The sequence below is a fragment of the Ascidia mentula genome, chromosome 9 (assembly GCF_947561715.1).
Source record: "Ascidia mentula chromosome 9, kaAscMent1.1, whole genome shotgun sequence".
NCBI lineage: Eukaryota > Metazoa > Chordata > Ascidiacea > Phlebobranchia > Ascidiidae > Ascidia > Ascidia mentula.
Genome location: NC_138574.1, coordinates 11,298,058 through 11,312,716, shown reverse-complemented (window position 1 = coordinate 11,312,716; position 14,659 = coordinate 11,298,058). Strand labels below are relative to the sequence as shown.

General features: G+C 39.9%; 2 protein-coding genes across 2 annotated transcripts; both read left to right on the top strand.

The window, feature by feature from the left end:
• Positions 1-2,593, top strand: LOC145914281 (uncharacterized). The gene is made up of 3 exons (XM_083002086.1): positions 1-125; positions 326-634; positions 2,490-2,593. The coding sequence occupies exons 1-3, from the start codon at positions 49-51 to the stop codon at positions 2,578-2,580; spliced, it is 477 nt and encodes a 158-aa protein (XP_082858212.1). The 5' UTR covers positions 1-48; the 3' UTR covers positions 2,581-2,593.
• Positions 2,594-6,117: 3,524 nt separating this feature from the next.
• Positions 6,118-8,638, top strand: LOC145913788 (uncharacterized). The gene is made up of 4 exons (XM_083001544.1): positions 6,118-6,567; positions 6,692-6,760; positions 7,002-7,184; positions 8,159-8,638. The coding sequence occupies exons 1-4, from the start codon at positions 6,491-6,493 to the stop codon at positions 8,259-8,261; spliced, it is 432 nt and encodes a 143-aa protein (XP_082857670.1). The 5' UTR covers positions 6,118-6,490; the 3' UTR covers positions 8,262-8,638.
• The last annotated feature ends 6,021 nt before the right edge of the window (positions 8,639-14,659 follow it).

The following is a 14,659-nucleotide window of genomic DNA, read 5'->3' as shown; positions in this document are numbered from 1 at the left end:
AGTTATCTGTTACCTGTTCAGAGCAAAGTTTGTGTAAAATCGTAAGCAATGGCAACAATTTTGTACTCCATCAGTCTTTGTTTATGCCTCGTTACTTATATGTGTCACGGAGGTGTTTTGTCAAGGTAAGAACCTTTGTACTCTTCATATTCTGTAGCGCAAAACGTATCTGTATGTTTTATTTTATGGTTGTAACCCAAAAAGGTTTACAAAATAGATTTTTCTTGTTTAAACCTTGATTATTGACGGCCCACTTTAATCACACTCAACAGAGATTTTTGTTCATGGCAATGTCCAGCTAAAACTTTTCTTATTTCTTCCACAGACCTGTGACAGATACCGATGCAGCACCCGACCAAAAGGAATCAATGAAAGATCAGCTCACGCTACAAGACCTTTTATTATTGCGAGAGTTGCCGGACCTCAACGACGAAGACCTCCTAAACCTTATTGGTCAATTCCCAATTCAAGCCGACGAGCACGAGACGATCGACACCAATGAACTCCCCAGCGCCCTCAAACGGAGCCACGAAGTTGTCCGAAAGCGATACCCGATGGCGGATTTCACGAGCATGGCATCACAACTTAAAGACCAAGAGGCGAAAATGAAGTTTGCAAAACACTTGGCTTCCCGGTTAGTACACCTTTCTATTGTAAAAGTTAGCTGGTGAAATATTAGTGGTATGTGTTGTGCGTTGCATTGGATGACAAGGTTTGAAAATGGTATGCCAAACTATAGCCTGTATTACGAAAGTTCATGTCACAAAAATACACTTCACCGGTCGATATCTTATGACTGATTAAATTTTGAAAAACAACTTTGGTAATTTTTTTCTATGTGTAAAATGACCTGACAGGTATTTTTAAACGATACATTTGTCAGTAAACTCGAACCTCAGGCGAATAATTGAATGCTATCGTCAAACAGGCTTTTTCAAACATTCGGTTTGAGGCCTTCTGAGGATGGATTTTAATCCACTTTGGATTCGTGTCGATAGTTTTACGGATATGAGGAAACTTGATAAACAACAGAAGCAGCATGATGCGAAAACTGAAACCTGTCAAGTAGAGATGTTATCACGAGCATGGATTAAACCATGTTTCACGATAGGAAAATCAAATATCCGGTTAACGTTTCCCGAAGCTCCTAACATCAGTAAACATAGCCCCAAGGCTTTAACTGCCGTGCAAGAAGTCGACCAAATCATTGACTTTCTCCAGAAAGAGACGTTTTTATGGTACCGAAAAACCGTCGTAAACCTTCATTCGCCATTCCGTTTTAAGCATCAATAACGCGACGTAAATATCTTAATGACATCTTTGTTTTCTTTAAAGAGGGAACCACTGACGTCCGCAAGCTACGCGAAGAAGTGAAAGCTATATAGATAAAAATATTCTGCTAAACGCAAGCGCCCTACTATGCGCCATAAACGAACCACATCAATGACGAAAACGAACTGTAAAACTGCCAATCAGTCTTAGGAACAACTAAAGTAGACTATTCTCCGAAACAACGTGGCCTTTAAATCGACATATCGACAGCGGACTTTATCGTCTCCTCGTTAATGCATTGCTGCCAGGATTATAATATTCGATTGAGGGCGTAGGCGGGAGAAATAAGCTCCACAAAGAGATCGGTTTAGGTTATGTGCAACATCACAGCAACAAGTGTTTATGGGTCAAAAAGCCGCGCGCCCTTCTCGTTTGCTTCGTGACTTCGACAACAAACTTTCGGCGCGTAACAACACGTGGCAAAGACCCCGTCAAAACAAATCCACAATTGCCGTGTCCAAAGCAACACTTGCAGGCAGGTTGTCGCACAAATTACAACTATGACTTGCACTTTATCGGCGTCGCCAAACAAGAAATAATTGAATTTGTATCACGGTATACAGAAAAACAAGGAACCTCAAAAGCACACCTGACTTCAAGGATGCTGCTAAAAAATAAACAGTTCCCTTAAAAATTGGGATGGAATGGATCTTCGCGAAATCAAAACATTAGCTCTCGTTGGACATTGCCTGCAGATGCCAGCAGCACACTCAGTTGACCACAAACAAGTTCTTATCACAACTCATGCAAGCACAAGTTACCCCGTAAACAGCAACAAACATACTTGCACACTGCGCGAGCTTTGTTTTGGGTCATTAACACTAACGTATTGTTGGTTTCGGGCACGATGTCAACGAAACACCGAGCCGCTTTACTGCACTGTTATTTTCGCATCCGTGTGGATCGACTTGGAAAATATTTACACTTTATTTTGTTCGCTATAGACTTGTTTCAATCAACAGTTTGGTATTTTTCTGGCAATGCTGACAGGGTTATTACCCGTACAGTTGTGCTGAGCTTCGTATTCCGAGACTAAAACAAAAGTTTTCACTGCACATTTTGTGAAATGTTTTTGAAAAAATCGCAATTCCAGTTGCGATACCAACGTTTATTTATTGAACGTTATTTTAACGTTTCTGAATACGTTTGTTTTTCAGTATGGGATCGTCTTCGCCGTGCATGGAAACTATGATAACAAGGGTTCGCACAGCTCAAGATCTTATAGCTGCACTGGGAATTTGCAGTTGAAAAGCTTTACCACCAAACAAGGAATTTCTGTACATCTACTAAGCCAGTTCTTTTTGAAAAAGACATAATTTTCTAATGATTTTCTAGACTTGGTGTACGTGTTTTTCACTTCTATTCTTGTGAAATACTTTTTCTCCAAAACTTTTGCAAATACATAAAACTGACGTATGCGTTACGCTGCATTGGCTTCAAACAGTTTAGGAATAATGTGATACAAATACCGGGACATAGAGTGTGAGATATTAGTTCTGCATATGTTATTGAAAATATTTATACGATTAACACTAATATTATTCAAAGCAGAAATATCTTCATCCATTGGGGCGCCATTTTAAGCATTTGCAACAACCATTGCAATACATTGCGTGAGGGACAAGACAAGCTTGTATTAGTTTTTGATGACGTAAACTTGGAAGTTTCAAAACACCAAAATGTTAAGCTTCACCAATGCGCAAATAAAGTCTTGGGCGTATGAATCACCAAGTCCACCAGAATTTACTGTGGTTGCTTGAAATTAACAAATGACGTCAAAACGGTGTTTTTTAGATTTTTAAGCTGATAATGAATTTATAGACTTGCACCTGTCTGAAATGTCTACGGACAGAAACACAGGGAGCTCAGTCACCCTCAGACAATGGACTGTCTTAAATGCACCAAAAACAAAGTCTGTAGATAAAATTGCTTCGGTATGATTCATTGGATAAGGGGCAATGTGGTGTAACGATACGATATCATACGTAATGTGTCGCACATTTTCATCATTGGTGTGCGAGATCTTATCTACAGGTCACTGCACTGAATGGCAGCATTTCGATGCTTTTTTGGTGAATTGGCTATTTTTGTGGTTGGTAGCGGGAAATCGGTGGTCTATTCTGGGGCCTGTTAACTTTCTGGTCGTCATCTTAAAACAGCGACATTTTTATAGCAAGGTCAAGTTGGTGAGATTTTAACTAACAGCGTAAAGTGCCTCGCCTCGTTTAAACGAAGTGTATTTGGAACATTTCGTGTAGGCCCTATTATTGTTTATTAACTGACATTATCACATTAACCCTGAGAAACAATAGTTTTTTTCATGAGAACAAGCCTTTGAGGTAGAAATTCCTGTTTCAAACCAAACGAAATTCAAGGACCCCCATTGCCCACCGGTTGCACCCCTCTCCTGCAGCATGAAAACGCATCTCAATCAACGACATGTTTCGTAGGGTATGCAAATATATTTGTGACGTCACACTCTTTCGTGCCGCAACCTTCAAGAAATCAAATATGCGGAACCTTCATTTGCCACGTCAGCAGTAGTAGTAGATGGACGTCCACATAATATACACGAATATGCATTAACCCAGAGCCGTGCGCAGCAGATCATGCAAGGCTCACACATCCTTAACTTTGAAGCGTTTAATCAAAACAAACAAGGAGTGTGCGTTAATGCAGGGACATCGGCGCAACAGTTTGTGATAATGATCGCTTTAAGGAGGCCGCTTTGCAGCACAGCTTCTTGCAGATGTTGCGAAAATCTACTAAACGACCACATGGGTACGTGCGCCCACGAACGCACTATCTGTGGTTGCTACTGCATTAGATAATTCAAGCGTCAAACCTCGAAATCCGTATAAATAAACATAACAAGCGCGTTTGTCGTCGGCACAACGGGTATGCAAATTGCCATCTCAACAACAACGGTTTGATTGCCTTTGGAAGATTATTTTCAATTTGACTTCAAACGATAAAACTTTATGTTATAATAGACGTCCACAGATTTAACAAAACACGACGTGCCAGCGCAATTTGCCAGGTGAAAAACTTTTGTGTAAAACATTTTAAACGATAGTTACCTCATGGTATGCAAAAACAATCATTATTTGTAACTCTACCACACCCATGGAAACAAACCACTGAGATTCGAATCTTTAAATGTGTTTCTTTTAATCTGAAAAGCGTAAAGAAAGTTTGTTAGATTCGAAACCTAAACGAAGCGAAAAGAAACTAATGAAAGTTTTTGCAGGCCAACAAGTGTCTGTGAACACATACGTGCGTGGGCCGCTTGGTGAAATTGACTCACGACGGGATTTGATGCCGAATTATAATCCTTAGATTTCCAAACAGGTTTAAGGGTCATGACTAAATGACAACGGTGTCCGGTTTAATGCTCAGACAATTGTGGATGATACGCCCCGTCAATATTAGGACCCCTTCTTATCTGCAATGTACGTCATAGGATAAGGAAACAACGACCTTGTTTCTTTGTGATTCATACGTGGTGCGTTGGAGATATCGGAGAATAGACAGACAAATGCGGATGATATCAAGAAAGGCCAATATAAGTGCAAGGAAGAGTGCAATTTGTTCCATCTAGGTAATCCCCACGCTTGTCCATCCGGACGTTCACCATTAAGGGCTTAAAGGTGTGGGCTTACTTGGTGAGGGGTGACGTCAGAGGCAGGGATAGATGCACCCGGTACATTTTTTGATTCAAAAACATCAATTGGAATATTCCGCGGTTGCTCACTGGCTCGAAAATACGAAGCAACGTGAGGGAATGCCATTACGGAGGTCTATACATGGCTACACAATGAAAACATTATATAGCACAGCTTTCATAAGCTGAGTAAAGGCCTGGTTATAGGCAATATTATTCACAAGCGACCTTTTTTGAGATACAAAAGTTCAAAGCACGTTACAAATATTCTTATGAGAGTTAGTTTCACTAAACTTTGTTTACAAAAAAAAACGATTGATAATCTTCCAACAACAATCTGATATGGACCTTACCGGCTTAGTTTGACAAGCATAAACAAGATTCTGTAAACCACCTGTACTCCTACACAAGTCCGATTGGAGAAGTGAATAATTGCTACCACAATTTCTTAATAATTAAGACTATTTTCCATTTATTATGAAACCAGAGTCTAATATATTGATATAATCTTACACTAGGATGAAACGGGGCTTACTTGCCGAATGCTAAAATCGAAAGCGTTTGTTTGTCTTGTGTGACAGATGGTGGCAAAGGGGACGTTTTAGCAGTCAAAGCCCGATCAAATAACAACACAAAATAATCCAAATATTAAACTAGGAGCATGAATCAATTAAACTGTTATTTGTATATTTTGCAAACAAGATTAAATTTTATAATGACTTCAAATGCCCAAATATCTGCAGCAAGGCCAGCGTATTCAATCGAACATTTTTGTGTTGGCAAATCCCTACAGAAGACACGGTTACAAACAAAGGTGGAGAATCTTGAAGAATACTACATAAACTTTCCACAGAAACAGCGCCACAGTCGAACCCGCACAGTACGGTTTCTGTGTTGTTTGACTTTCAAGACGCAAGTTCGCTGCGTCATCAAACCACACGTTACAATCACACTTACGCGCAACGAAAAATCAGTCAGCCGTAACGCGCTTGTCTGTGCCGTCAATGGTTCGGTTACGAGAAAGAAATGTCACGTGGGTTTCGCGGTAGGCGTGCCCTTGGTTGTATATAAACGGGAGTTAAGGTGGCCTTCGGCAGAAGTTGGCGGACGTTTGCAGTGAACGGGGCGAATATTTGTACCAAAGAGGTTTTGTTGCGGCCAATGTGTCGCGATGAAGAACAGGTGCAATTGACAACCCCGTTGCCGAAGTCATTTCGACAAACGTTAAAAAGATGTAAAAGTTATAACGATCATGCAGTGGTGTATTTGTATCAAGGGAAAGCGTTGTTGCGTTCTTAAATATTTGTGGTTCTGAGAACATTTTGCAACGATCTGGGAAATTAATACTTAAATGTGCAAAACTACAACATACTTTAATGTTGTTATTCAGGCATTTAAAAAAGTCTAGTATTGGTTTGAAATCACCTTTACAAAACGTTGTTGTTTTCGCCTTTTCCTTTTTTCCTATTGCTATCGACAACACTACAAACAAGTATGGAGCAAGCTTGGATCCTCGTTATTGCATTGATTTTTGCGTCCGTCTTGTGTACCTCCACCGCCCCTACGTCGAGGTAAGTGTTCTAATGAAATTAAGAAATACATTTAAAATTCTAACAAAATCAACCACAAAGAGCTTTACGTTCTTTATAATGAGTTTTGTTTTCAAAAAAGCAAACATGTTGCATTTTTACACAGACCACATGAAACGGACCGCGGAGAAACGATATCAAGTCACAATGACGTTTTGAAAACCATCTCGAAATTGTAAGCAAAAAAACGTACAATCGTGTCATACTATCTCAATTATGGTGCTACTCTTGCTGTTAGTCGTAAAGATTTTACTGTCGTGAACCGTCTTCTAGTAAAATAAAGAAATCTCCTCAACATCAACTTGTTCTTTCACCGATCTTCCAAACACCAGAAATTCCTTTTTATTTAACTAAACCTCTCAATGGTTGGTGCTTTTAAATGCTAACGTTTGTAACATAGGATTTTATTTGTCTAGAATCGAAGTCCTGCAACCGCACCATGTGGAAGAGCGTGCCTTCCTTCGTCGCATTGAGCGCGCTTTCCTCCGGGAGCTCCGGAACACAAGAAAAAGCAGCGTACTGCGAAGAAGGAGTTCGTCTGAAACTATATTGGCAGAAGCTAGAGAGATACTGAACAGGCCTGATGCCAAATTCTACATGTAAGTCCAGTTGACCATATTTCAAAATAAAAATTATTCTTACCCTCCATTGATTAAAAGCATCGTAAATTACCGAAGTTTTGCATTATTCAGCAAACCTCTTGTTGCCAGCTACATATTGACGAGTCTGTGCAGGGATCACTTAAAAAGATCGAGTCATTGGCAATATTGTGTGCAAAACAATACAATTTCAACAACTAAAACGAAAAATGAAATATTTAGAAAACAAACTATTGTGCTAAAAACGAAATATAGGAGTGAATGTTGAAACCATCAAAAAAGTTTGTTGGTGTTTCACGAGCTCAAATTCGCCCCTTAAATAAAAATGCCCAAATAAGGGTTTTCGGTTTGGCAAAGAAAGTGATTGCGCAATATGATGATACTGTTGATCCACCCAATAGGAAACTGCGTCAAACGCCTACGACCCTAGGACCACCAGAGCAAGATGCTACATACGTTTAACACCAGAAACAAAGACACCCTCTAATTAGCGAATGTTTGTCAGGCAATAAACAGTGCCAGAGCATTCAAATTTGACACCACTATTGATGCCATTAGCCACCTGCGTACAATAAGCATCCAAGGCGGTGCGAATCCCGCAATTATTTGGGTTGCCAACGCAAAGCCAGACAGTACAGGGGGTGAAAAGGGCGTGAATTCTTCAGCGTGGTTTCATTGGGTCGAGGTTGGAGACAATAGAGGCGTAGTATGGGCAGGAATGAAGGCGATAACTCCCACTTACCTCCCGGATTTCCGCAAGATGTAGGATGACAAATCATGACAGGAAAGGCCCCGACAATTTACAGCATTAATAGCTAGAGAAGATACAAGGATTTTCTGAATTTTTTTTTTAAATCTACGATATTGCGAATACTCAGAAATACTCTTTTCGTTCATTGTTTATTTTTCATCCATTCGCACTTTGTCCCAATTTGACAATTACATGAATTTATAATTCCAATGTTATTTTTCAGACGAGCAACAACAACTCCGCGTAGAGACTGCCAACTTGAAGCGTTCAAAGCCGGAAACATGAACACAGATCACTGCAATAAGTATCCAGATCACAGAAGATAAGGAGCAAGAATGCTTTTCCAAGCGTCCCAATCCAGATCTTACTGAAAAACCTTACAGCTTAAACTGCTCGTAACACTAATATCATCCCGCGCTTTTGCTCACATTATACAAGGTCATGGTGACCTTGAAACCGCACGTGACAACACATTACACAGCACCAGCCATGTCGCGTTATGAGAGGTACTGCTACACTGACCTGACGAAGTTCGTTTATATTTCTGTTTCTTGCTATTTATTATTCGTTGATTTTTGTGACTTCGCGGTTCCGTCTTGTTTCGTTTTTTTCTATTAGTTTATCAATGCAAGTTTTTGTGAGTTTCGCTTGCTTATTCATTGCTTTTGAATGTTTTTATTTATTAAAGTTTTGTATGTTGATACTTGTATTACTGACCAATTATCAGCTTCTGAGCAGTTATCAGAAAACAATTCGACTAAGTTGTCAGGCAAAGATATAGTCAAAACGACCAAAAAGGCTGGTTTATTCAATTTTTTTTGAATAAAATACAACTATAACTGCGTGACCAAGGTACAAAACAAAAGACTTAGTCACAAACACCAAAGGGACAGTTTGAAAATAGTTTCTTCAACAAAAAAACAAAATCTAGTAGTAAAGTTGTCCAACGAATCAACCACATATCGGCAGAAGGTTCTGGAAAAAGTAATACTACGCTGCGACTTAACCAGAGTTCGAAACATCACGCGAGGTTTCACATTTCAAAACAGGGTCCTCTACCCTGTTGTCAACACACCTCACTGACACACGTCGTGCAAAACGCTGCAAGTAGGCACACCCTAAATCGTGACCAAAATAGTGACAAAGTTGCTATTTTAGGAGGCATCAGGGGATAAACGGTTGTTCACAGCATTCCCTGCGTCAAAAAGTCGATACTATGCAACAGAGGCTAAACTCTTGTGTCGCAAGATTTCAATGACCCATGCTGAAAATGTAAAAGAAAACCAGAGTTACAACCTGGGTGGGAAGGACAGCAACAGTTCCAATGCTCGTCTGGTTCTCAGAATGTCACGCATAACTTCACGAATTCGACAGGTTGCAAACAGACCGCAACAAAAACACCTCATGCACAGGTCTGGTCGGCTGCATCGGCAAACATGCTGCGCAGTGCGCACGCAACCTGAGTCAAACAAACTAATGTTGACAAGAACCTTTAACCACGCTGTGATGGGAATGTTTCGAGGAATCCAGGGACGAATGTGGAATGTTTATTCATCGCCAGTCACTATGTCACCGGGGATAATCCTCAGTGCCTAATTACACTGTCGGCCAAACAATAGAGCGTGGTATTTGTGAATTGAAGAAAAAGACCTTTTAGTGGGGAAATAACAGCGTCCATCCCATGCGAATTCATGACTAGTGTGACATTTTTGAAACATTGACCTAAGTCTCGAATTAGGAAATCATCGAGAAAAAAGATATGAAAGGATTTACACAAGAGGCAAACCACCTAACGTTAAATTAGCCACACAGCACACCAATTTGATTTCCTTGAAATATTACAAAATGTCAAAATTTGCGACCAACGTGATAAAACATCATTCAGTTCAAAACATTCCTGGCAAGCAAGGAAGGTAAAATGGCATCGTGGTGTCGTATTTCAAACAGTCTCGTGGAACGCCCACATTTGTACCACGAGTCAATACAACGTAGGGGACAAAGTTCGACTCTTCGAGGACGATGTGTCGAGTGCGCGTAGTATAGGGGCGTGAACAAGGGCGTGTACCCAAGTTACACTACAGTTACATGTCATTATCACAATGGGGGGTCCGTCTCAGCGGATGAAAAAGATTTTGGGAATCCTACATCAGCAACTTGGTAAAACACGGTTTGAACTTTGTAATGTCATCTTTCACACAGTAACACAGACTGACGCACAAGAACATGGTTGTTGTATCGATGGGAGGTTTCGTATCCCCCCTGGACAACAGAGTTGTGGATTCTATTGTGTGAAAACGTGACATTCGCCAAGCACATGCTTTCTATGTTCAGTTCAAGAAGCGACCTCAAATGACGGCTAGCCTACATCAGTCCACAAAACTGCGCGGTTTTATTAGGAATTTTGGCAGTTAGCACGAATGGTAATTAAATAACAGCGCAATGCAGTATTTTTAAGTTGTCTTGTCGAAAAAGGTAATCACAAACGTAAAATCTCCCGTGGACAACTTACTTCAGTGATTTCTAAACTGATACTCGCGGCACCCCAAGGGGTCTGTTGGATAGTTTAGGGGGTCAGTGAAAACACGAGAGCAGTCTTCCCATTAAAATTTATTTTTACTTTGTTCTTCTCCTGTTTCCCTATTTTTGTATTATTTTAGGGTTTCTGATCTTTGCCAATTGTGACGTCACCCCTTCTATCTTGCACAAGTTGTACAACTTAAATCGCCCAAGAACATCAGGTGAATGTTACGTGCGGCTCAGATGACTTAACGATTTTATGAAAGGGACTTCTGACCGGTTCGGAACCACAGCTTTAATATACGGTTACTAGCGACTTACTAGCGCCACTTCCCGGAGGTCACGAAACGCAGTATATGTGTGAATGCCTTGGCGACCAACTGTAGTATGTAAATTATAAACCAATCATAGAGAAAAAACGTAATAAAGGTTTAGATTCGAATCCCAAGCGAAAAGAAAGTAATTGCAGCCTAACAAGTGCCTGTAAACACATACGTTTTAGCAGCCACAAAATTTCGTTTTGACATAATCTCCTAAATTAAACCTTACTTGAAATAATTTGAGTCAAATATATTGGTATAATCTTACACTAGGATGAAACGGGGCTTATTAGCCGAATGCTAAAATCGAAAACGTTTGTTTGTCTTGTGTGACAGATGGCGGTAAAGGGGACGTTTTATCAGTCAAAGCACGAAATGATATCGGATAACAACATAAAATAATCCAAATATTGAAACTGAGTATGTGCTTTACCTAAAATTTGTTTCAAGTAAGGTTTAATGTATAACGAATTATGTCGCAACAGCAATAAATTAAACTGTTATTTGTAGTTTTTGCAAACAAGATTAACATTTATAAAGCCATCGAATGCCCAAATATCTGCGGTAAGGCCAGCAAGTGTTTTTGTGTTGGCAAATCCGAAAACACGGTTACAAACAAAGGTGAAGAATCTTGAAGAATACCACGATAACTTTCCACACAAGCAGCGCCACAACCGAACCCGCACAGCACGGTTTCTGTGTTGTTTGACTTTTTAAGCCGCAAGTTCGCTGCGTCGCCCAACCACATGTTACAATCACACTTACGCACAACGTAGAATCAGCCAGCCGTAACACGCTTGTCTGTGCCGTCAATGGTTCGGTTACGAGAAAGAAATGTCACGTGGGTTTCGCGGTAGGCGTGCCCTTGGTTGTATATAAACGGGAGTTAAGGTGGCCTTCGGCAGAAGTTGGCGGACGCGAATATTTGTACCAAAGAGGTTTTGTTGCGGCCAATGTGTCGCGATGAAGAACAGGTGAAATTGACAACCCCGTTGCCGCAGTCATTTCGTCAAACGTTAAAGTTATAACGATCATGCAGTGGTGAATTTGTACCAAGGGAAGGCGTTGCTGCGTTCTCAAATATTTGTGGTTCTGAGAACATTTTGCAACGGTCTGGTAAAGTAATATTTAAATGTGCAAAACTACAACATACTTTATTATTGTTATTGAGGTATTCCGCAAAAAAGTGTAGTATTGGTTTGAAATCATCTTTAAAAACGTTGTTGTTTTCGCCTTTTTCCTATTGCCATCGACAAAACTACAAACAAGTATGGAGCAAGCTTGGATCCTCGTTATTGCATTGATTTTAGCGTCCGTCTTGTGTACATCCACCGCCCCTACGTCGAGGTAAGTGTTCTAATGAAATTGATAAAAACATTTAAAATTCTAACAAAATCAAGCACAAAGTGCCTGACAACCTTTATTAAAACGAGTTTTGTCTTCAAAACGTACGAAAGTTATTTTTAAATACAAGAAAACATCTTGCATTTTAACACAGATCACATGAAACGAACCACGGAGGAACAATATCAAGTCACAGTGACGCTTTGAAAACCCTCTCGAAATTGTAAGCAAAAAAACGTACAATCGTTTTATTCACAAACCACCTTAATTATTTAACTGGCGTAGAGACTCTTCAAGCAAAATAAAGAAATCGCCCCAACCTCAACTTGTTCTGTCAACGCTCTTTCAAACAAAACAAATTCCACACATTTTCTAATATTTAACTAAACCTCTCAATGGTTAATGCTTTTAAATGTCAACGTTTGTAACATAGGATATTATTTGTTCAGAATCGAAGTCCTACAACCGCACCATGTGGAAGAACGTGCCTTCCTTCGTCGCATTGAGCGAGCTTTCCTCCGGGAGCTCAAGAACACAAGAAAAAGCAACCTACTGCGAAAAAGCCGTTCGTCTGAAAGTATATTTGAAAAAGATAAGCAGAAACTGGCCAGGCCTGATGTCAAATTCTTCATGTTGTAAGTCCAGATGACTATATTTCAAAATAATAATTATTACACTTTATTGTTTAAAAGTATCAAAAATTACCGAAAGTTTTTCATTATTCTGCAAACCTATTGTTGCCAGCTACATAATGACGAGTCTGTGCAGGGATCACTTAAAAAAATCGAGTCAATGGCAATATTGCGTGCAAAATAATACAATTCCGACAACCAAAACAAAAAATGAAATATTCAGAAAATAAACTAATCTGCTAAAAACGAAATTTCGAAGCCAATGTTGAAACCATGAAAAAAGTATGTTGGCGTTTCACGAGCTCTAATTGGCATCGTAATTAAAAATGCCCAAATAAGGGTTTTCGGTTTGGCAAAGAAAGTGATTGCGCAATATGATGATACTGTTGATCCACCCAATAGGAAACTGCGTCAAACGCCTACCGACCGTAGGACCACCAGGGCAAGATGCTTCATACGTTCATCACCAGAAACACAGACACCCTAAAATTAGCGAATGTTTGTCAGGCAATAAACAGTACCAGAGCATTCAAATTTGACACCACTATTGATGCCATTAGCCACCTGCGTACAATAAGCATCCAAGACGGTACGAATCCCGCAATTATTCGGGTTGCCAACGCAAAGCCAGACAGCACAGGGGAAGAAAAGGGCGTGAATTCTTCAGCGTGGTTTCATTGGGTCGAGGTTGGAGACAATAGAGGCGTAGTATGGGCAGGAATAAAGGCGATAACTCCCACTTGCCTCCCGGATTTTTGCACTCTGTAGGTTGACAAATTATGACAGGAAACACCCAGACAAATTAAAGTACTAACTTAATAGCTAGAAAAGATACAGGGTTTTCCTGAGATTTTTTTAAGAATCTACAATATTGCGATTACTCTGAAATACTTCTTTCGTTCATTGTTTATTTTTCATCCATCCGCACGTTGTCCCAATTTTACAATTACATGAATTTATAATTCTCATGTTATTTTTCAGACGAGCAACAACAACCCCGCGTAGAGACTGCGAACTTGCAGCGTTCAAAGCCGGAAGCACAAACGCAGATCACTGCAAAAAGTATCCAGATCATAATAAATAAGGAGAAAGAATGCTTTTCCAAGTGAACCTACCCAGATCTCAGTGAAAAACCTTACAGCTTAAACCGCTCGTAACACTAATATCATCCCGCGCTTTTACTCACATTATACAAAGTCATGGTGACCTTGAAACCACGTGACAACACATTACACAGCACCTGTCATGTCGCGTTATGAGAGGGACTGTTACACTGACGTGACGAAGTTCGCCGTTTATATTTCTGTTTCTTACTCTTTATTACAAGCTGATTTTTGTGACTGCGGTTCCGTCTTGTTTCGTTTTTTGGTTGCTGATTTATTGCGTTTGATTGTTTTCATTTAATAAAGTGTTGTATGTTGATACTTGTATTACTGACCAATTGTCAGCTTCTGAGCAGTTATCAGAAAACAATTTGACAAAGTTATCAGGCAAAGATATAGTCAAAACGAACAAAAAGCCTGGTTTAATAAAACTTTTTTCAACAAAATACGACCATAACTGTGTGACCAAGGTACAAAACAAAAGACTTAGTCACAAACACCCAAGGGACAGTTTTAAAATAGTTTCTTCAACAAAAAAACAAAATCTAGTAGTGAAGTTGTCCAATGATTCAACCACATGTCGGCAGAAGGTTCTTGAAAAAGTAATACTATGCTGCGACTTAACCAGAGTTCGAAACATCACGCGAGGTTTCCCATTTCAAAACAGGGTCCTCTACCCTGTTGTCAACACACCTCACTGACACACGTCGTGCAAAACGCTGCACCCTAAATCGTGACCAAAATAGTGACAATGTTGCTATTTTCGGAAGCCTCCTGCGATAAACGCAGTCCCTGCGTCAAAAAGTAG

Bases quoted from the DNA above. Each gene is read 5' to 3' on its own strand.
- LOC145914281 (XM_083002086.1), top strand. From the start codon at position 49: ATGGCAACAATTTTGTACTCCATCAGTCTTTGTTTATGCCTCGTTACT. The intron at 126-325 runs GTAAGAACCTTT...TTTCTTCCACAG, and splicing joins CACGGAGGTGTTTTGTCAAG to ACCTGTGACAGATACCGATG. The intron at 635-2,489 runs GTTAGTACACCT...TTTGTTTTTCAG, and splicing joins GCAAAACACTTGGCTTCCCG to TATGGGATCGTCTTCGCCGT.
- LOC145913788 (XM_083001544.1), top strand. From the start codon at position 6,491: ATGGAGCAAGCTTGGATCCTCGTTATTGCATTGATTTTTGCGTCCGTC. The intron at 6,568-6,691 runs GTAAGTGTTCTA...ATTTTTACACAG, and splicing joins TCCACCGCCCCTACGTCGAG to ACCACATGAAACGGACCGCG. The intron at 6,761-7,001 runs GTAAGCAAAAAA...TTATTTGTCTAG, and splicing joins TTGAAAACCATCTCGAAATT to AATCGAAGTCCTGCAACCGC.